Source organism: Microplitis demolitor, chromosome 5 (assembly GCF_026212275.2).
Source record: "Microplitis demolitor isolate Queensland-Clemson2020A chromosome 5, iyMicDemo2.1a, whole genome shotgun sequence".
NCBI lineage: Eukaryota > Metazoa > Arthropoda > Insecta > Hymenoptera > Braconidae > Microplitis > Microplitis demolitor.
This window is the reverse complement of record NC_068549.1, coordinates 2,273,699-2,295,197: the sequence shown is the minus strand read 5'-3', so window position 1 is coordinate 2,295,197 and position 21,499 is coordinate 2,273,699. Positions and strand designations below refer to the sequence as shown.

Sequence of the window (21,499 nt, the reverse complement as noted above, 5' to 3'; positions counted from 1 at the left end):
AACTCTCTTTTTATATTATATTATATATACCTATATTGTATACTTGACACTGGTGCCGGTGCTGGTGCTGGTGCTGGCACTGGTACTCGTATCATATCTATGATTCATGATTCTTCATACACAGACCGCTAATGTCTTGTCTTGGTACCAGCACACATCCAAACTTTGCTAGTTGTCTGATGATGATCTCTCATGACGAATAACCACTTGTTTTTTTTTTACAGTTAATTCAGGATTTGTTGGATGGACATCTAGGCAATCAACACATCGTGAAATAAACAATAGCGTATCAGGTTGCGGGTATCAAGTTTATGGCAAATCAAGATGCTAGTGAGTATTTTAATTAATTGTTTTCATGATCTAGGTGATTCTGTTTACTGATGATGATGAATATTAAATTAAATGGGCAATGGGTACGGAACTTGCTAGGCTAGATTGATGATTAATAGTTTAAATGATTTGGTAAATGCATGATGGAAAGCGTGTACATGAGAATATGCATTTTGTTTGCGCAGACGCGTAATTGCAGTGCAATGCGCGTTTCGTTTCAAGCACTCGGGTAATGGATTCATGCTCTCTGGCTCTGGTCTATATAGGCGCTGGCACTGGTACTCTAATACTTTAAATAATATGCCCTGGTAGGTATATTGAGTTTAAAAGTTTTTACTCTCATTTACCAGAACTCTGTCTGCTGTAACTCTGGTTACTTTGGAACTGGATACTGGATTCGAGCTGAGGTTTAATATTATGTACTGCAGATACTTTATATATACTGTGTGATGCTAAACCATTATTGAATGCGCTGATTTTTCCTAGCAACTGAGACCACACCCTTTCGCTGAACTTTTTTTTTTTTTTTTAATTAAAGGAGTTGCTGAGGTCTTGGTCTTGGAGTACATACTCATATATATGTAGGATAAATATTATTAATGTTGATGTGAATGTTATTGTAAATAGACATGACGAAGATGATGATAGATAATTGTCTTTAATCAGTTAGCTGACATAAGAGAGCAAGGCCTCGCTTGATCCAATGACTGACTGGTAATTCCGTGTCCAGCAGAATCATCAAGACGTAATTTGTTGAATGCCCCGTTGTTTTAAGGCTACCAAATCGCTCAGATGTTATGTACAGTGGGCATTCATATCGAATGGGATTATGCCGATTAATATTTATTATTTCCGTTGGCTTTAACCAGACAGTCGGCAGTGGGTCGTACAAAATTTTTGAGTGGCTTTCAGTGAGGACTTTTTTCGATAAATCCCAACGGCCACCAGTTAAATATAATCCGTAGATATAGACACCGTCTGCTGGGGCTGAATTTAATTTATCTGACATCACCTGTTGATAGAATTTTATTTTTTTTTTACTATTTAATAATTTTTTGAGGAAAAATATTAAATACCTCAAAGTCAAAGTCTAGTTTGTCGATTGATATTTTGTACTTGCGTGCAAAGTTTTGCATGGCGCCAGTTAAAAACGCGTGGGCAAATGAAAACCCAGAGATCCAAAAAGTTTCGGGTTTCCCGTGATCCAGCCAATTTTTAAAAAACTCAAGACGTTTCAATAAATCGGCTATAAAATTACCAAGCGATTTTAACGACGGGTATGCGCTAGATTTTATCCATAAAGAAGGAATTTTGCCGCTTAATATTTCATTATAAATTATCTGTAATAAATAATTTATATTTAAAATTACATATTTTTTAAAAAATATCTAAATAGTATAAATTATAAATTACTTCTAATTCATAAGTCATAACAATAATTCCCCAGATTGCGTTTTCCAGCATTTCAAGACTCGTTCGTACAACATGGAGTAAATTATTGTAACGTTCTAATTCCTGAACTAATACCGTGTTCATTGATTCATCATAACGTACTGGATACTTTTTTACAGCAGCTTCGAGGTCAAATAAATCCGGAAGTCTTTCATAAATGTCTCGTTTTATTGCCAGCAGCAATTCGTCTTGCTTAGAACCAAAATCTCCTGTAGTAACTCCGCCCGCAAGGGAGACAGTGCCGGAGATTTTGCGCAGGGAATCGAAAAAAATCCTGGATGTTTCCAAGTCTCGGGTAATCCTCGCATTCGCATGCAGACCAAATACTTGAGGTTCAGGATCCAGTGGAATCCGCTGGATTTGTTTTACATACTCGTGGTAATTATTTTTACGAGGCACGCTGTAATATTCATCTGAGCCCTCGGTCAATTTATACCGGTCGTCTGTTACTATTTCATAATTATAATAATCCTGGAGGATTGTTTGTAAACAACGGCGGTCACGATCATCCGTAACGCGTCCGCCGTAATTACACTCTCCTGTTAAGTAAGTAATTGCTTTCAGCGGTAATTCATTGAATTGATTAATAAATATTTGCAATTGATTTATAGAAATTTCAAAATCTGATTCATTAAAGCCGTAAGGAATATTCCAACCCTGCGGGCCATAATTTTTACGCTCCTGTATAACTGCGTGGAAAAAACAGAGACCGTAAGTCAAACGTAAGAAAATTTTTTCTTTTCCAGGACAGCTGTCAAAAAATTCGGGATTTTTCAAAGGCTCCGACGAATACAAACGCATTAAATTCTGCTGCAATCCTCTGGGCGGTTCGTTTGTCATTTTCACTGCGTTTTCGAGGACAGAAATAGGAAATTTAGCCGTAGGGTAACTCGTTAACCACAGCCGAAAATTAGTTGACGTATTGGTTGAGTCAAATTGCTCGCATATTTTTTCTAACGCGGGCATCCATGAGGCAGCTAAATGACAATTCTGCAAGCAGACCCACTCGCCATTTTTCTGGCCTTCTCTAATTAATTTTTCAGCCCGCGCTCCTTGACCCTGCCCCAATGAAATAGTAATAAATTTATCTTGATAATTCATCGCCGCTGCAAAATTAAATAGAGACGCAGTGGGATCTGAACCCTGAGATAAAATAAATATCAAAGGGTTCAACGAGTTTGAGTCATTATAAGATTTCGTAAGGTCAAAAGTAACTGGCAAGATAAATTTATTTCCCATTCCCCGTTCGATGAATTTTATTATCATTTGTAAAACTTTGTCCGGATGTATTATTCTCATGATAATTAATTTCTGAAAGTCCGTTAGCTCTTTGTCCCAAGGCGCCGGTAATTGTACACTTTGGGAATTTATATCCGCGTTATAAAAATTTTTCCAGACTTGTAAATTATTGAGAAAACTTTTTACAAAATCTTTAAACACTCCCAGACAATCAAGTTGGCATAATTTGAGCCACGATTTATCTGGCAACCAGTCGATTGGATTTTCCATTTTCTTAACATCGATAGCAGATAAAAATAAATTCAATTCTTCAGCAGTTATTTCTTGTCGCTCGATTAAAATTGTCGTGTACAAAATAAATCCGTAAAGCGGTTTATCTTTTTCGAACAATGACCTGCTTATATTTTGATAAAGATTGTAAGTAAAAGTATCGCGTAAAAAATTTAATCTTTTTTGCAATAGTTTGCTTTTATGAGCAGTCTCGATTGTGGTGACATAGAGATTAATGAACCAGGCTAATGAGTACTGATACATCGGTTCAATATTAGGCAAATCTGTGCACGTGTAATAAAGAGCTGAAGAATATTTAGCAATTGATGCGTAATCATTTCTCGCGGTTTCTATTTTACGTTGAGTCTCTTCGGATGCTTGTTGCTTCTTCAAAATGTCTGTTGACAGTATCTTAGACGAATCTAGAATTCCCACAGCTTCCTCGTCTTCAAGAATCTCTGAACCCGTGCCCGAAGACAGAGTTTTCAGGATGTTATCTTCAACTTCTTGAAGTGCTTTTTTATTAGCCGCTCCCTGTACTATCAAGTACTCGCGTTTCTCTTGCAATTCCGGTCGCTCTTTGGCCACAACAAGCCCTAGAAGTTGGTCCTCGAGCGCTATTTTAGTCAGTGAAAAATTAATTACCGTGACTTTATTAAAAACTTCTGGCACGTAATGGGGATTCCGTAATTTAGTTGTCATGTAGAGACGGAATTTTTCACTGTATTTTATTATTTTTTCACCTAGAGTTATATAAAACTCGCTGGCGACTCTGTAGATGTTTTTCATGAGTATCGGGTCCAGTGAAGCGTCCAATTCTTCATAAATATTTTCAATCAATACCGGCTTACCGAATTCAATGCACTGCTCAACGACACTCATATAATTTTTGTCTGTTAATTTAACAATTTCAACGTCGCTCGATTTCTCCATCGTGCGAATCCATCTATTAGCTTGACTCTGCGGATCAATAAATAAACTCCAACGCTCGCTATTGGACATAATCACAGCATTTTCTGTTGAAAATACGTCCCTAGGCAGGCCCGAAATATTCCACGTGTTTATTTGTAAATCATTGCCTAAAATTTTCACAAAATGAAACTCTTGCGAGCAAGGAATTTTTATATCCTTGATATAAAGTGTCCATTTATTTATATTATCTGCTCGATAAGTTGATGTGAATGGCGCCAAGTACGCTATTATGGCACAAGATATTAAAATATCGCCTGGCAAAGTTTCATAAGATTTAAGCAAATTTTCGGCAGTTATCAACCAACGACGTTCTTCGCCTCCCAAACCACTTATTAATTTTTCCGCCCGTATTAATTTATTGCGGCAACGGGACACTTCATTTTCAAGATTTATTTTTCTTTCTAAAATTTTATCTAAATTATCCTTCAAGATCGTTAATTTGTTCGTTAACTCTGTACAGGCAAGACGTTTTTCCTCTAAAATAATCATAGTTTCAGAGTAATCTTTTTCCACGTCTTCTAGTTTTCGCTTTTTTGGTGCTATTTCTCTAGCAACTTTGTCATAAAGTACCATTGCGCGAATCCATTTGCAAAGTCCTTCTGCAGCCTGCGAAGCTTTTGCGACAATCGCTGGCTCAAAATTTTTATCCATCAGATAAACGCGTTTAATTGTCTCTATTGTTTGCAATGGAATATTGTCTTTGTCATAATTTTTTAGGGAATCTAAAAATTTAATATCACTGAGTAGTTTTTTGCTGGGTTTCCAGTAGTCAAGGAGGATCTTCCCCGTAGTGGGAGAGACTTTTCTGTCAGGTTGAATATTTAACATAACACAAACAGCTGCCATGACTAATTTAATACCAGCTGGTGGGTTTTTCATGGCTTTAACTAGCGAAATATCTTTGGGCTTTAAAGTATCGAGAGCCCGTAGAGCTTCATTGAGAATGGGAAGTGCAGAAGCAAGATCTGCTTCGCATTCAATTTTCAATGCACCAGCAATCTCAGCATGATGATTAGCAGCTTCTTCTTCTTTCTTCACTTGAATGGTCGCTTCCTCTACCACCGCACTCTCATTTTCCACCTGCTTCATAGTTTCGACAGTTTCTCGAGCCGATGCTTCCAATTCTGGTTGTAGAGCTTCCACGTTTATTTTCATCCTTTTAATTTCTTCGGCAGCGAATGCCAGTTTGTCAAGGCCACTCACGTATCGAGCTCGTGCTTCAGAAATTTCTTCTTGCTTGACTTTAATCAACCGCGCGTAATTTCGTATCAAGCCTAAAAATGCCGTGGATGTAATATAAGTTTGTTTTCCGGTTAATCGATAAAACTCTTCAGCAATATTTTTAGCACACACGTGAAAGTACTTGCAGGCAGTAACAGCATTTACTTTTACTTGATCCACGACATTAATATCCGCTGTAAACTTGATAGCAACTTGCTCGAGGGCTTCTTCTGGCCAAACTTCAAACCAGTCGATAGTGCAACAATTCACCAGACTTGGATACAATCTCAGACGTGTTCTAAATGACTCTCCTATTGGTGTAAAACACAACATAAGATGAAGTTTTTCTTTGCACCGGCTTACAAAGTACGCCAGCACTGACACTATCGATCCATCAGAAGTTATATTGTCCTCGTCTTTGGCTGCCGTTGAACGACAGATTTCGATAATTTCCTGCCGCTCTTCTGCATTGAACAAATTAGGAACTTCACCGGCATTCAAAAGCCCGTCGATGTCTGACAGAAATACTTTATCAGTAATTTGAGTCTCTGCAATAAGAAAAACTAAATCTTTTCCACGAGCACCGGACGTTTTACAAATCCCTTTAATATCTTCGTGCCATTCGTTTACGCCATAAGTACTTGTTATTTCCGGTTGGAACAAGTCATAGTCAGCCATCGCGGTAGCTAATTTTGTCAAGGATTGACGTCCAGATCCACCGACTCCTACCATAAGTAAATTACCACCGGGTGTGGCTATAATTCTGCTTACCCGAGCTAGATGTTCGAGCGCGTAACGAAAAGGCACGATGTCCAAAGCTGTATGATGGGTTGCGTTATAATCTTCAAGATTCTGCAGCACAATCTGCTGAAATAACTCCATTGAAGTCACTTCCTCATACTTTTTGTCTAAAGAGTCGTCCATGAAGGTACCAAATATCAGACTTCTGAGGCTCTTTTCAGTCAATTGATCGTTTTCTTTCGGCAAATCATTGAACACACTTTCAAATGACTCTTTCATAACTCTAGAAACTATTTGTTTGAGCTGATCAAAGAGCCAGGAATTGTCAGCACTGTCTACTAAACGGTCTCCGAAAACTCGTAAAGTTTCATGGACCCAAAGACGAGTGAATGTCGACCGGGACTCGATGGATTCCTTTTTGATCATTACGCAGCCAGTAATTACGCGCGTAAAGTCACGGAGATTGAATGCGTAATGGGATTTAGCAGGGGTAGGTCTCAAATCATTTATTGCCCGTTTGAAAATTTCTAGAGTAGCATTCACTATTAAATTTGCCGTAACATTGACATCAGAAGCGAATCCATTTCTTTTGAACCCCATGTTAGCGATTGTTGAAAAAATTCTGCAGATGCTTTCGTCACTGAAATTGTTAATTGTCAGTAAATTGAAATGCCTGAGAAATCGGTGATAGATTTCTTGACGACTGCCTCCTGGCGGGCTCATGGCGCAAATGAATAGTGTATCGGACACGGTTATTTTCTCAGGATCCTTGGAATCATACCAGTAATCGTGATCGAACATTTGACGCAGCAATTCGATTGCCGGCTGAGCTCCGTAAGCTTCTTTTGCGGGCATGTTGACGTCGTCGATGAAGACAACACATGAGTTTCCATTTCCAGGGCTATAGTGACGTTTTCGGCGCTGGAGTTTCGAAATTACCAGCTCTTGAGCTAAGACTGCAGTAGTGTGTGTAGTGAATGTTATTAAATTCGGTATATACTTTTCGTGAAGTTTGTTTGTCATTAAATCTTGAATGTAAAAACTTTTTCCTGTTCCTGTGGCACCGTAGAGCAAAAATCTTTTGTTGTGTTTGATATGCTGATGGAAAAGACGTTGGTATTTAATAGTGTCTGTAGTTGGTACTACCATCTGCGTAATACTGCAAGTCTCAATAGGATTTTCAGTTTTTAATTCTTCGGCAAATGTTTTCCAGTGACCTTTCCCACGAAAAACGTAGAAACTATCGTGTATGTCTTCAGAAGGTAGCAAAATTATGTCTCGGGTGATGCTTTCAGGTATCGGAAGGCTAGAATTTTCGTTTTTCCAAATCTCAGTTAAAAACTCATTAAATTTGTGATGAGAATCCCGATCCAGAGTACCCGAGACTCCCCAAACTGTGGAAAGAATCATCGCAGCTTGGAACCAGAACTTTATATTGTCTTTAATGTCTTCTGAGTCTTTATTGCTGGCATCATTTACCGTGTCATCCATAATCATTTGAAATAAATTCAAAGTACTTGTTACCTGATTGATTTGGCCTGCGTGCAAAGTGATTCGGCACTTCTTTCGAGTAAATTCTAAGCACCCATCAATCAACCACTCAAACATGTCTCTAATTATGTCTACATAGTCTTCAGACCAGGAAGGAAGAGTTTTGTACCAGGATTCCGCGATGGGACGCCATCCGAGCACATGGGGCTCGATGTAGATCATCCCGCATCGAGAAACAGTAGCCGGTGAGGCTTGGAGCAGATCCATGGCTTCGAAAATCATAGACATGGCGCTAGTCATCTGCATAACTTCACCCGAAGTCAAGCAGAGTTTCTTATTGTCATCTAAAACGGTATTGAGATTTTCTATCCACACTGCATCGACCGGTCCGTCAAAAATAATCCACTGTCTTGATGATAGAGAGTCTTCAGCGGAACTATACTGACGAAAAGCTACAGCACAGACTCCGTCACTCCATTCTGATGACACAGGATCAAATTGTCCATACAATTGGCCTATTGTTATAGATTTTGGGTTTATTGTCGTATAAATTGTTTTGGCGCCTTGTTCATTATCCCACTCGGCCATCAGAGTCAATGCGTCTGCTAAAGTATGAAGAACAGAAGTTTTTCCACCACAAGGATCACCTACAAGCATGAATCCGTGCCGCACAATCATCATTTCATAAGTTTGAATTATTTTCAAAAGAAATCCATCTACTGCTTGAAGATTTCGCGTCTCTGCGACTTCTTTTACGGATTTTATGAGGATGTCATAATTAGGAGAAGGCAAATCAACACCTGGAAATAAGTCAGAAATGATACCTTGAAAAAGTGGAACGTCGTGAGCTAAAAATTTCGGCAAATTAACGTCAACGATTGCGCGGAGTATCAAAATAGTTTCGTCCGCATCAGGATATTTTATTTTCAAATTCTGTGCTGCTAGAAGCACCGTTTTTACTGCGCGCATTCCATAATCGTAGTGTGACTGCGTTGACAATTGTTCTGAGCATAATTTATAAGTGGTGACAATTTTAACTGATAAAATACGCGCGGAATTGAATCCAGATGAATATAAAAATATTTCTCCAATCATCGCATAATCTGGAACCATCATCGCGACAGTTCTAAAAAGTACTTTTAGATTATCAGGAAGTTCAGAACGTCCTGCATAGCCAGGGTTCATGGTAATGCAGATATAAACTGCTGGATTCAAGGGTAATTCCGTTCCCTCAAAGACAAACTTTTCTAAATTGCCACGAACTGCCTGAATGATACAAAGAATCTGCTGAGCCACTACTGAAAGAACTTCTAGCTCAATACGGTTGAACTCATCAAAGCAGGCCCAGGCACCGCACGCCGCCAATCCTTTGAAAAATTTCCCCATATTTTTGTAATCCAGCGCTTCTGAACAGTTGAAGACAACGCATTGGACTGCTATCGCTCGGGCTAAATCTTTGGTCGTCTCAGTCTTGCCAGTTCCTGCTGGGCCTTCTGGCGCGCCATTCAAATGTAGCGAGTATGCTCCAATCAATGTGCGATAGCATCTATGATTAATTGTTCAAACGAATAGAAAGAAGAACTAAGTAGAGTATTGGGAAATTTTAGTGTTTAAAATATTTTCATAGCTCCCTAATGTTATCATTTTGTCCCATTTACATCTATAAGTGACTTTATTTAAAATTACCACAACAAAAAAACTTACCGATCAGTTAACGGTGTAATAACAAGCCTTGAACAATTGCCTAAATATTCATAGGCATATTTAACTGTTGAGTTTATTATTCTAACGAGTACATTGTCTTGCCAATAATAACGTAACTGTGCCAGCCACTCGAAGTCTGTCTCACTAGTGATTCTTTTGTCGATCAATAGCTTCACCACATCTTGAGCATGAACGTCTATTGTTATTAATGCATTGAGAGTCGTGCGGTTTTGTGTATTCAGTTTACCTGGAAACAAAGCATTATTTCCACAACCAACACGTCAAATTTTTTTCATTATTCCGCACGCCAAAAATAAGCGCAATTCATCGTAAATAAACTTATAAACTGACAAATAGACATTTTACCTTTCACCAAATCGACCATGTCAATCATCTGGGATTTAAGAGCATCGTAAAGTGACTCGAGAGCAGAAATAGTCTGAGTCAAAAGACTATTTGTTACAGCCAACGACCAATAAATTTGTGAAACGCACAAAACAACCTGCCCCGGCCAAATTAACGCCCATTTAACGCGTTCCGTAACTTCGTAATCAAAATAACTGACCATTATTTCATGTTTTATTGTCTTTACCATCTGTTCTTCCACTTTCACAAGCCACTTTTCGACGCAACCCTTTGCCGCGTCAGTAGAAATAACTTCCTGCATCATTATTTCTTCTCCGTCATCCCCGACCATCGAATAAATTTCACGGTCTTCATTGAATCCCAATTTAGCAATTCCTTCGAAGCACTTCTTCAAATGCGGCTGAACACGCAACGGGTCTTTCGTTTCCGAAAGAATTTCTAGCATGTCATCATTGCTGAGGAAGAAAAATCGCGGAAAAAATAATCGTTTTTTCTCTAAATACTCAACCACCCCATGATTTATTTTTTCCATCAGTTCATTGGCTTCTTCGAGTTTTTCCAGCAGTCCCAAAGAACCTGCTGACTCTCTGACCCTTGGATCCTCACCAACAGACTCCATAATTTCACAAAAAGTCTTATTGACTTCAGAAAACATTGCAGCTTCTTCTGGTAGCTGGGCAATTATATCAGGGCTCGTAAAAATGGGCAACAAATAAATCCACTGGACTTGCAGTTTCGACCACTCGTCAATTGTCTTTCTGATACGGACAAGAAGTTCGTAGAAAAGTTTTACTTCATTTTCGACAGGTTTTACAAATGCAGAACCTCGCATTCCTTGAAGTTTTATCGTGTGTTCTTCTAGTATCAGTATTACATCGTCCAATTGCGTCAAAATATTAACTCCAGAATCTTTATAAATCATCGTATTAAATAAAACGCTGTCCCATTCTTGCTTTATTTTATTAAAAAGATCCACCAGTGCCGCCTCTTTAGAAGCATTAACACTTATAGCCTCATATTTACCAACGTCTTCCATAAGATTTTGGTCAATTAATTTTCTCAAAGTCGTTCCAGCATCCGGAGTAATATCATGGCCAGCTATCGCTGACATTTCGTCCCAGTGTCTTTGATTCAATGCCGGATTCACCAGACAAACAGCCAACGGCATGTATTTTTTGAACCACTTGATGTCTTCTAATAACTGATGGCACAGTTTAAGTGGGGCAGGTTGGTTCAGTGGGTCATAATCGTCAATAGAACCAGAGAATATGTAAGGATAGCCAGTAGCTATTTGCATTTTTATTTTAACTCGATACTCTTTCGACACTTTGTTGAAAAAGGCATAATAGTCTGCAGTGCGATTTTCTATAACTCCTGCGTCCAAGTACTCGAAGGGTCCGTCCAACCAGACACCAGAGTCTCGTTGCCATTTGCGTGCCTGATAAATCAATTCATAAAAGGGTATTATAATGCCCTTCAGTTCTTTCACCCGTGGAAAATATGTCTGTGGAAATTTGAATAAACTTTCTTCGTTATTTATCCAGTTTATTTCATCATCCAAGCGATCTAAAGAGCGTACAAGCTTCCTCATGTCTTCAAGGTAATCAAAAATACGCTCGGCATCGTCCATAAGATCCATTATTTCTAAATATGCAAACAAATCTTCAATAGAAGCAATGAGATCGTTTTTTCGCTGCTGTAACTTTTCTTCTAATGCGAATTTCATCTGCTCGTACTGCAGATTACCTTGTTCTAAAATTGGCTTTATTTTTGCGAGCCAATTTACGGTTTCGCGGTTCAGTTCAATGTCATCGTAGTCCAGAGTTGTCATTTCTATCATCGACAGCATTTTTGTCACAGTGAAATTTATTTTTCCCTCCATTTCCGCCATAAATGACGTCGTCAGTGTTACCATATCGTCACCCAGTTCCAGTAACTCTTTGGTCGTCTCAGGAATATTCAAAACTCGATTTCTGACGGCTTCGAAAGATGAACAGATTTCATGATTAAATTTACGCTGTTTTTGCAACAACTCTTGAATTATATGCTCGCGAAATATTTCGGTGTAATATTTCAGGCCGTCTTTGGCTGACGATTGTGATATTTTAATGTCTGCTATGTATTCGTTTTTGGGTAGACCATCGATTTCAGTAATCAGTTTATTGAAATCGTCAATTTTGAAGGCTCCTTCATGGAAACTGTAATCGCAGTCAATAAATTCGCGAATTTCTGCTTGGGCTTCTGGGCTGTAAATTATTTTAAATTTACTTTGAAGATCTTTAACATAAGTGTCAATATGTTGCCAGTAATTTTCGATGATTTCGGTGAGTCTTGAGTGGGATTCGAGCATAAACCACTCGGGAAGTAGGGCAGATAATAATTCCTGATCATCTTTCATGTCCATCCAGGACTCAAGTGGCTGTAATTGTAAACCGACGGTGGCTATTTTGTCAATAAACTGATGAAAATGAGATAAAAAATGTTGCTTTGTTGGCGATGTAATAAGATCGTTGTTCTCACATTTTAAACTGACGGATAATGAAGGCCGGATTGAATTATCTTCGAGAATATTCAGCATATCCGTGATACTTGTCATTAAAATTTTAATTATTTGGTAAGCTAATAATTTTGATGAGCATTTTATAAATGAAGGCAACATATTTTTTTGTATATCATTTATATATCTTTTGGTCGTTAGTAAAGTTACTATATGAGTGTAATAAGATTTTGTAATTACCCACGAATCTTTTTCTATATTTTCATCTACTAAATCATAAAATCTGAAATAATAAGGATTATTATTATTATTAATATTATTGATAAAAAAAAAAAAAAAATAAATAAAAAATATATACTCAAAAATATCAAGAGCTCCCAGTAATCGATATCGCCGGAAGTCAAATAATACACTTGGAATCTGAGCGTGTAGAAAAATATTTTTAATCAAATTATGATGATGAAAATATTTAGTTTCAAGCCTTTGGCGGTTTTTTAAAAAACGGAAACGATGAATAGTCCTGCCATCAAATTTGAAAGCTGATTCTTCTAATAAACCTTGAGTGTTAGAAATTATTATGAAATTTATTCCAAACTCGTGCATTGTGTTTTTGTAAAAATTTTTCGTATCTTCCAGGTGATTATAAAATAATTTTGAATATTTTTTACGTAATTTTCTAGGAATAAGACGTTTGATATTACGCTCCCAAGTCTGCAAACATATGAGCCATTTAAATGCTTGCCAATTTATTATATGACAAACGTTTCAGTCTTTATTAGGAGAGTTTATTTGTTTCAATGCCGGTAATAAACTTTATTGCGCACTACACGATACTAAACACTGAAGTTACAACTCGGGGCAATTGAGGGCATCTGTAAAAATGTAGGATTGCGTCCTACGATAGTTAATCTGTTATTGGCTCACTAGTCTAAAGTTTTAATGAAAGAAGACGTCAAGAGATGGGGGGAAGTACGGGTTCAAATTATTAGAACTTCGGTAAACTTCATTATTAACTTGAGTGACGGGGGAAAAAGGAAAATTTACTAAAAAAATATCCAAAGAAAATTAATTTGAAGTATTGAGTTTATTTATTTGACTGAAACGTTTGAAATTTTTTAATAAATTTATAGTTACCGGAAGTAATCCAGTGACTGGTAAATTATTCGCAAAATTTAAAAATTTTTCTCTAATTAAATTTGGCGCTGGCGCGAATTGGCACTGATGTGTCTGATATTCATCAGCATTTTTTTCAAATTTTATTTTCATTTTTTCTGCTTTCATTCCCATGATTTCTTGCACTTCGCGAGCTCGTATCTTGAGTAACATAAAAATAATAAATTTTTATACAATATTATTATAAATAATAATGGGATATTTATAAATTTAAAAATATATATCTTATCATTGATACGTAAACAATATAAATTTTTAGTGAACTTATAACCTCGTCGCGCGACATATTGATACCTTATCTATTTGGAATTTGCTCAGATATTTTATTTTATCACCAATTCTTGTCTCAGATTCATTCAATAGTGGCAATGGACGCATTTTAGGTTGATTTATTTTTTTACGTATAAACTTATTAAATTCAGTAGATTGCGACATTGTCATTTTATTTTTTTCCCATAACAATATTCAGTACTTTTTTTTTATATAAACAATTTCGTTAAATATCAAAATGTAGCAAATAAAAAATTAATTTAAATTTTAAAAATTATTTTATCTTCTAAATTTAATTATTTTATATGTACTTTATATTAAATTACTCATTTATGTAAAAATATACAAGATAATTAAACATAGATTCAAATTAAAATGAAAAATTTATTTTTTAAAATTCAAATTAATAAAAATGGCGGAAACAATGTCTCACTTTATGGATACGCATGCGCGCCGGCTGTTTAAATTTTTTATTTAAAAATGGCTGCGTGAATGTTCATTTGGTTATACAAAACGTCAAAAATATTAACAACAAAAACGAATTGTATACAAAACTCATTAATGATATCTACTAATAACAATAATAATATAAAATATAAGTATTTAAATAATAAATAAATAAGTAATTAATTTTTTTTAATTAAAATGGAGGAATCAAAAAATACTCTCGTTGACATTGCTTGGAAATTTGGTGGTAAATAACCTTTAATATATTTTTTGTCATATTTATTTATTTACTTATTGATTTCACTTTAAATTTATAATTAACCGCTAAATTTTTTTATACTATTTAAAACAAATATTTCATTTCTACAAATTTTCACGAAATATATCAAATATTTATATCGATTTGTTTTCTTAAAAAAAAAATACTTAATTTATTAATTAATTTATAAATAAAAATTACCCACAGTAATATTCCGTGAAAATTTTCCTAAAAAAAAATTTCAGTTGAAAATACCCCGCCAAAAAAAAATTTCAAATTAACTCCATATTTAATTGACGCCGAAAATAAATATGAGCGTGAATGTAACTGACAGGTGGGAATTTTATAAATTTTTAAATACATAAAAAAAATGTACGTGGGATAAAAATAAAAACTGCGTATTTAGAAAAATGAAAAATCAGTTCGCGCATTTTTTAAAATTTAATTAACGTATCATATCTGTTACATTTATACTCATAAATAAATTTATTCATTTTTATGAGTGTAAATGCAGCAGATATTAAATTTAAAATTATAAATAATTAATGAAATAAAATTTTTAAAAAATGGGCATTTAAAAAATTAAAAAATTAATAAGTTCATTTTTTAAAAATATTATTTTTTTAATTATTTACTCTCCTTATTTATAATTTAAACTTTGTCTGATGTCTGCTACATTCACACAAATTTATTTTTCAGTGACAGCATCAAGCAGCGAATCCGATAAAGTAGGAAAAACATTTTTGCAATTAAAATTGCTGTTAGAAAACGATGGTAGAATGAAAGATTTATTTACGGAAATGACACTCAGTCAGTTTTACAAGTTCCTCCATGACCTAGAGCAAGCACAAAATAACTTCGACCTACTGTCTTAGTCAAATAAATAAATTATGTCATCAGTATAAAAAATATCATTTTTATTGAGTACAAAAATTAATATTTATATAAATTTACTTATCACATAATCAGTACAGAAGCACTACAACTATTTGCAAGTCAAAAAAAAATCAAACTGATAAAACTGATAAAACTAATTTTAAATTGGAAACTCATTAATTAAAATTAATATTATTAACATAAGCGCGTAATTTAAATATAACGAGTAAGTAAAAAAAAAGTAATATTTTTTTATGTCTGAATTTTTCAGGAGCACGCTCTTGATTTGATATCTAATTTTAAAAATCCAGTAGATATAAACTTTTTATTTTTCGTCTTCTCACATCTCATTTTAAAAGTTGATTGACCCACGATCTAATTAATCGGCTATTAATTAATCAGAGTAACTAAATACATCTGAAAAAAAAATTATATATTCGATAATTTTAGTATCAAATCATTATTTTTTATATAATTATTAAAACTAGGTCATTGAACTTAATTAATTAATCAATCAATTAATCATTTGAAATATCTATTATTATTATAATTATATATAAAAACAAAAATTTATTATTTCCAACAGTTGATTGCTCATTAAAAAAATATATTTTTAATCAAATTATCACATTTTATTATTAGATTATTTTGTTTTTATTATAAATATTAAATACTGATAAATATTTCTATATATTATATGTATTCAAGGTTTATAAATAATTAAAAATGAAAACAGAACAAATTTATAAGCAAAACAAAGTAATTAATATATATATTTATGTAAAGGGATAACGATAGACGAATGACGAACAACGAAATTATAAAAATATATTCATTTTTTATTTAAATATTTACAGTAAATTCATTTATTAACAAAAATTTATTTCACTTTGATGTTAATTCTAATAATTTATTGAACAAAAAACAACATTTCGTTTTCGCCATCGACTACGAAAAGTATAACAACTTTATAAACATTATTAGTACTCAGGATTACGCTATCTTAAAAAAAAAGTTAATGCGTAACAAATGGGGAACAAGTGCTATCACTTTCAATAATAGAGTAGAAGTAGTAGTAAAAATAGTAGCAGTAGTGGTAGCATTTAAATAAATTTATGTTAACAAAAAGTGCCAAGTAATTTAAATTAATAGCTAAGATAGAGTACAAATGCGGACAATATTTACTACGCTATCTACGGGTTCTAATTTTATTCTATTTTATCACGAGTTATTTTATAAATTAATCAGAAACGCACTTTGTATTTAAATAGTTGTGACAATAACTTAAGAATTTAAATTAAATGGGTTGATAATTTCTTTGGAAAAAAAAAAAAAAAAAAATAAATAAATATATTAAGGAAAATAGAAAATTTAAAGCTTTAGAAAATTATCTTACAAGTTCCCTGATAGCCAGAGTTTCTGATCAGAAAATTGATGTACAGAAGTTGTGATCAACTTGACGTCAACTTTCTGATAAACTTGTAGGCAAAAGTTACAGAAGCTGAAAGTTGTCAATTTTTACGGTCAACGGCGACAGGTTACGGCAGTGAATTGTCAACAAGTTGCGGTCAACTTGGCTACCAGGGATTATCAATTAAATAAATTTTTCATTGAAAGATAAACAGTCTTGTAGACTAAATACCAACAAAGCAGTCTTAATAAATAATAATTAAAATTCGCGCATTTGCACGTAGAGATTCGAGCAGACACTAGTGTGAAATAAATTAGTCATATGGAGAGTAGGATATTTTAGAGGACGGAGAGGTCTACGTTTTAGAAGAGGACTTGACATAGTTCCTCTTTGATTGTTGGGTTCAGCGAGTGCTAAAGCAGGATTCCTCATCGAGGACGAGGACGAGGACGAGCTGTGCTGTTTGGTTGCGTCGGGTTCAGCCGTCAACTTGCCTAAGTCTGCTTTGTCGCGTATCAGCTCCAGGACTGGGAGGATCGCGCCTAGAAGTGGACGTCGGGACGGTTCGCCAGCCCAGCACTGCTCCATTAGTTCCCAGCACTCGTCGTCGAAGCTCGCCAGCCTTTCTGGACGTAAACCTGGTCATAAATTTCAATTATTCATACTGTTGATACTTTTATTAATTAAACATTTTTTTTTTTTAGAGTTAGAGTTAAAATTATTCTTACCTTTGCGAACACTAGTCCAAAGCTGTTCTTTGTTATGGAATTGCTCGAAGGCAAATGGCATCTTGGTGTGTCCAGCACAGATGTACCAAAATAAAATACCAAATGCGTAGACATCAACGCTGCTGTCGTAGTGCCCAGAGAGTAACTCCGGGGCCATATGAACAGGAGTTCCGACGACACTTCCGCTCATCATGGCCTCAGTTATACAAAAACCAAGATCTGTTAATTTAGCACGATTTTCCGTGTCCAGCAGGACATTCTTCAGCTTAATATCCCGATGGACAAGCCCTTGAGAGTGTAGATAACGAATCCCCTCGAGCACATCGATAGCGATCTGTATCCTCGTAATCCAGGGCAGCCCAGCCCGTATCCCGCAGTACAAATCACGGGTCATGCGGTCAGTTATCAGTAAGACAGCAGCTCCCGCTCCACAGCCACCGCCGCCATAACTGTAATCGATAATCGAACCGCGCAATTTAACAATTCTCTTATGATCCGGAATTGATCTCGTATAATAAAACTCCATTGCCAGGTCATTCCAGTGTCTTTCATCAGGCGGCACCACGGATTTAACTGCACAGGGACCTGGTGCACCTGCCCAAGCATCGCAAGCAAACACGACCCCGTACTGACCTCGTCCAATTTCTTTTCCCTGATGCGGGATCCCATATCTTACCAAGTCGCTCATCGACGTTGCCTCCAGCGCGAGCTTAGCAAGTCTAGGCGCGTGTATTTTACGTATCGCAACTCTCTGTTCTTCAGTCCGCTCCAATTTACCCGAGTAATGATTTTCCAGGGATCTCAACGCCGCGTGAAATGCATCATGCGAAGCTTTTATTTTATCACGAAATTGTGTCGAGATAGTGCGCGCTAATCTACCAGCGCACAATGAATTTAGTACGTCTATTGTCACCCGTTTGCGCCAGGTTTCATCTAACGTCGGGGTCGGTGACCATGGCAGTGGTATTGACTTGAACAGTTGTCTCAGACGTTCAATAAACGAGTGTACCAACGACGGCGACGAGTTATGCAACTCAACATTATAAGCCGCAGATAATATCTGTTTCAGTGCGTCGCTCGCCAGTAAATTTGCGTCATGATGATTATTTGAGTCGTAACTTTTTTCCAACTCAAGCAAGCAGCGCTGCAGTGTACCGACAAAAGTTTCCCTCAAACAATTAACAGACGTAACTAGTTGTCGTGCTACTTTCTCACTCAGACGTCTGAACACTAATCTCTGAACTTCTGTCGTTGCTGTACGTACAGTCGCACACCACTCGCGACGAGATTCATCATAAGATCCCTGCTCATTGTCATTCAAATTATTGTTTTGGTACTGATAAGAATCATTTCTCGATGCCGACAAATCCTGTTTCATTTCTTGAATGATATTATGGATCAATACCGCGAGTTCGTCTTGATTTTTATTAACGACGTTCATCAAACTTGCATACAACTCATTTTCTTTTTGCTGAGCGTACTGAATTCTACGGGGAGTTATTTGAATTTCGCGCGCCATATCAAAGGCACTGAGAATAAATTTACGTAGAGAATTTGTTTGAATTTCAGTCAAGTAATTACTCGCGTTAACGAGGTAGGTTTGAAGGCAGCTGCGTGTAAAGTGAAGGACTCGGTCGATTTTTTTGTAAGAATCGACAAAGTCGCTGGCACTCACATACTCGCTGCTGACTAGCCAAGTCATTTGATCAACTTCCACCGGGTCTTCGACGCGTAAAAAACCCAGGCCTCCTAATTGGTCGAGCCAAGTTCGACCCAAAGAATTCATTTTCTCTAAATTAAATCCGTCTTCTTCTTTTTTATCATTCATGTCATCATTTTTGACATTTACTACGTTACTTTCAGTTTGACTTTGCAGACGATGTTGCTCCGACTCGGTCAGATCACCTTCGACTCCGTCAATCACAACGTTAGCCAACGAAGAAACAAACAGTACCGGGTTATACGGATAAGTTTCTTTCAATTCTCTCAACTCCTCAGTATTTAATTCCGTCAACGGGTAATCGCCCAGTGCGTACAAAAAAATTGGCAAAATACCCAGCGCTCCTTTAGCCAGTGTCCTTATTGCCGCGATATCGGGTACCACAAATATCTGGAGACCGTCTTTGAGGACCGCTCTGTCCAACTTGACGTCCAATACCGTCGGGCAATTCAAATCCTCATTGCAGGATCTGTTTAAATCTTCAGCTGTCAATGTCTCCCAAGATTTTTCCGCAGCCTGACTTCCGTCCACGACTTCGTACTCCAATCCCAGTGTCAGACTGACGTTATTCATCTGACCATAACTAAATTTAATCCACCGCCATGATCCATCAGTTACTGGCAGGATATCTCGCGCCAACAAACGATTCACCAAAGCAGCTTTCGACTTGGAATCTTGTCCCAATATCACTATTGCCGGGTGATTATCAAGAATATGAGTCAGCCGCTCCAGAGTTAAGGAGGGTAATAACTCATCAATAATATTTTCTAGAAAATACAATCAATTATTATTAATATAATATTTAATAAAATCACTGATGTAAAATCAAATTTAAATAATTACTGACATTGAATAAAAAGTTTACCTTCAGGAAAAAAGTTTTCATGATTGATAACGTCTAAAGTGCGTTGGGTTTCCTTGAAAATATGCCGCAATTGATTACGATTGCGTTGATACCGACGGAATTCTTGTGGTAATTTACTCAACATCATCGAAATTAACAAAAATTTTAAAATTGTCTGAGTTAATTTGCTGCTCCTGAAGGAAGAGACGCAGCGGCTGTGGTGTTCATCACCTAAATGACAGAGCACAAGTCTCGATATATTAAAAATTTACATGATTCTTAATTAACTTAATATATAATCACTCATTAATACTCTTAGATAATGACGTGAGATAGGATTACTTATAAATAATACAGTTCATCGTGTCTTACGAATCAAGACGTTTAAATTTTTATAAAAATGATTAAATAATCTTATCATTTTTACATTTTATTAGCACATACATTTTAGCAAATCATTTTTTAATTTAATTAATAGCTAAACGTCATAATGATAAACATTAATATTAATATCTTTATAAATTCTTACTTTACACACGATAACCTCGGGTTAATTAAAGACATTAAATAGTAACTTCAATTATTATTTAAATTTAAATGTGAAAGTGCTGCGTTTTTTTTTTAATTTTTATTATTTGCTGATTATTTTCAGAGTAATGACCGCGTAAACACAAACATTTCACTGACAACTGTCATTAGTTTATTTTTTTTTTTTAAATCTTCTAGGAAAAATGTCCTTAAAGATGATAAATTTTTTGAATATTTAAATTTAGTGTCTGCTGTCGCCTTGAACTTGAATTCTCAGCATTTGTTGATCTTTGTACTGATTGATGGAGGTACTAAATAAATAATAAGTGTTATTATTATTATTATTATTATTATTATTATTTGTATTGAACTCCAAGTAATTGTTCTTGGTATCACTGTACATAGAGATATATTGTGCTGAGGACAACAATAAACTGAACACTGAGCACTGGAATTGAGCAGGAGCAAGTGCCAAGCGATATTATGAATGAAAAATATATAATTGTCATAAAAAAAAAGAAAAAAACAATATAACTAATAATATAACCTCGTTAACTGATTTGAAAATTTGACGTTTGGCGGCAGCAGTTTCTTGACGTTTAGTTTTTGTTTTTATTTATTGTCTTGTGATATTTATTTTTATTTATTGTGGGATAATTGATCTATTTAAATAATTAAAAAAAGTTATTAAATAAATTTAAATTATTTAAACAAGTCATTTTTTTAAAATTCAAGTTTGTCATTTTTTACTTTTAATTATTTAAATTTATAGTTATAAGTAATTAAATTATATATATATATTTTTCATATATTTATATATTTAATTATTGATTTATTAATTATATTTAATTTTTAATTATATTTTTAATTAAGTACCTAATTATTTAATTAATATCATTAGTTTTTAAATATTTAAATTATTTTAAAAGCGGGAAAAATTTGAAATTTGAATTCTATTAA

At 35.2% G+C, this 21,499-nt stretch overlaps 3 protein-coding genes across 5 annotated transcripts in view; 1 reads left to right on the top strand and 2 right to left on the bottom strand.

Annotated features, from left to right (window-relative positions):
• LOC103569365 (protein lap1) overlaps positions 1–21,499 on the top strand; it is a 28,704-nt gene that overhangs the window by 128 nt on the left and 7,077 nt on the right. The window contains exons 1-2 of one of the 2 annotated variants that reach the window (XM_008546644.1): positions 46–144; positions 225–330. The gene's annotated coding sequence lies outside the window, so the exon portion shown is untranslated. Of the gene's footprint in view, positions 1–45; positions 145–224; positions 331–21,499 lie in introns of those variants that run through there. The other variant, XM_008546645.3, reaches the window with a different exon arrangement.
• Positions 989–11,910, bottom strand: LOC103569394 (dynein axonemal heavy chain 7). Its single transcript, XM_053739291.1, has 5 exons — positions 9,787–11,910; positions 9,421–9,667; positions 1,744–9,262; positions 1,407–1,670; positions 989–1,342 (listed from the first exon to the last, which is right to left on the bottom strand). Exons 1-5 carry the CDS (start codon positions 11,699–11,701, stop codon positions 989–991), a joined length of 10,299 nt encoding a protein of 3,432 aa, XP_053595266.1. The 5' UTR covers positions 11,702–11,910.
• LOC103569364 (dual serine/threonine and tyrosine protein kinase) lies at positions 15,309–21,104 on the bottom strand. Of its 2 annotated transcripts, XM_008546642.2 has the most exons (5): positions 20,541–21,104; positions 20,033–20,242; positions 17,448–19,934; positions 17,214–17,357; positions 15,309–15,725 (listed from the first exon to the last, which is right to left on the bottom strand). In XM_008546642.2, the coding sequence occupies exons 2-5, from the start codon at positions 20,157–20,159 to the stop codon at positions 15,703–15,705; spliced, it is 2,781 nt and encodes a 926-aa protein (XP_008544864.1). In that variant the 5' UTR covers positions 20,160–20,242; positions 20,541–21,104; the 3' UTR covers positions 15,309–15,702. The 2 variants fall into 2 exon arrangements, with proteins under 2 accessions (XP_008544864.1, XP_008544863.1); XM_008546641.2 differs by lacking the exon at positions 15,309–15,725 and having other exon boundaries at positions 16,347–17,357.

Excerpts from the sequence above, each read along its gene's own strand:
- LOC103569394 (XM_053739291.1), bottom strand. The coding sequence starts at position 11,701 with ATGGTAACACTGACGACGTCATTTATGGCGGAAATGGAGGGAAAAATA. Across the intron at positions 9,668-9,786 it reads CATGGTCGATTTGGTGAAAG|GTAAACTGAATACACAAAAC; the intron begins GTAAAATGTCTA and ends CTTTGTTTCCAG. Across the intron at positions 1,343-1,406 it reads AACTAGACTTTGACTTTGAG|GTGATGTCAGATAAATTAAA; the intron begins GTATTTAATATT and ends TTCTATCAACAG.
- LOC103569364 (XM_008546641.2), bottom strand. The coding sequence starts at position 20,159 with ATGATGTTGAGTAAATTACCACAAGAATTCCGTCGGTATCAACGCAAT. Across the intron at positions 19,935-20,032 it reads TGAAAACTTTTTTCCTGAAG|AAAATATTATTGATGAGTTA; the intron begins GTAAACTTTTTA and ends TGTATTTTCTAG. Across the intron at positions 17,358-17,447 it reads TTGGACTAGTGTTCGCAAAG|GTTTACGTCCAGAAAGGCTG; the intron begins GTAAGAATAATT and ends ATTTATGACCAG.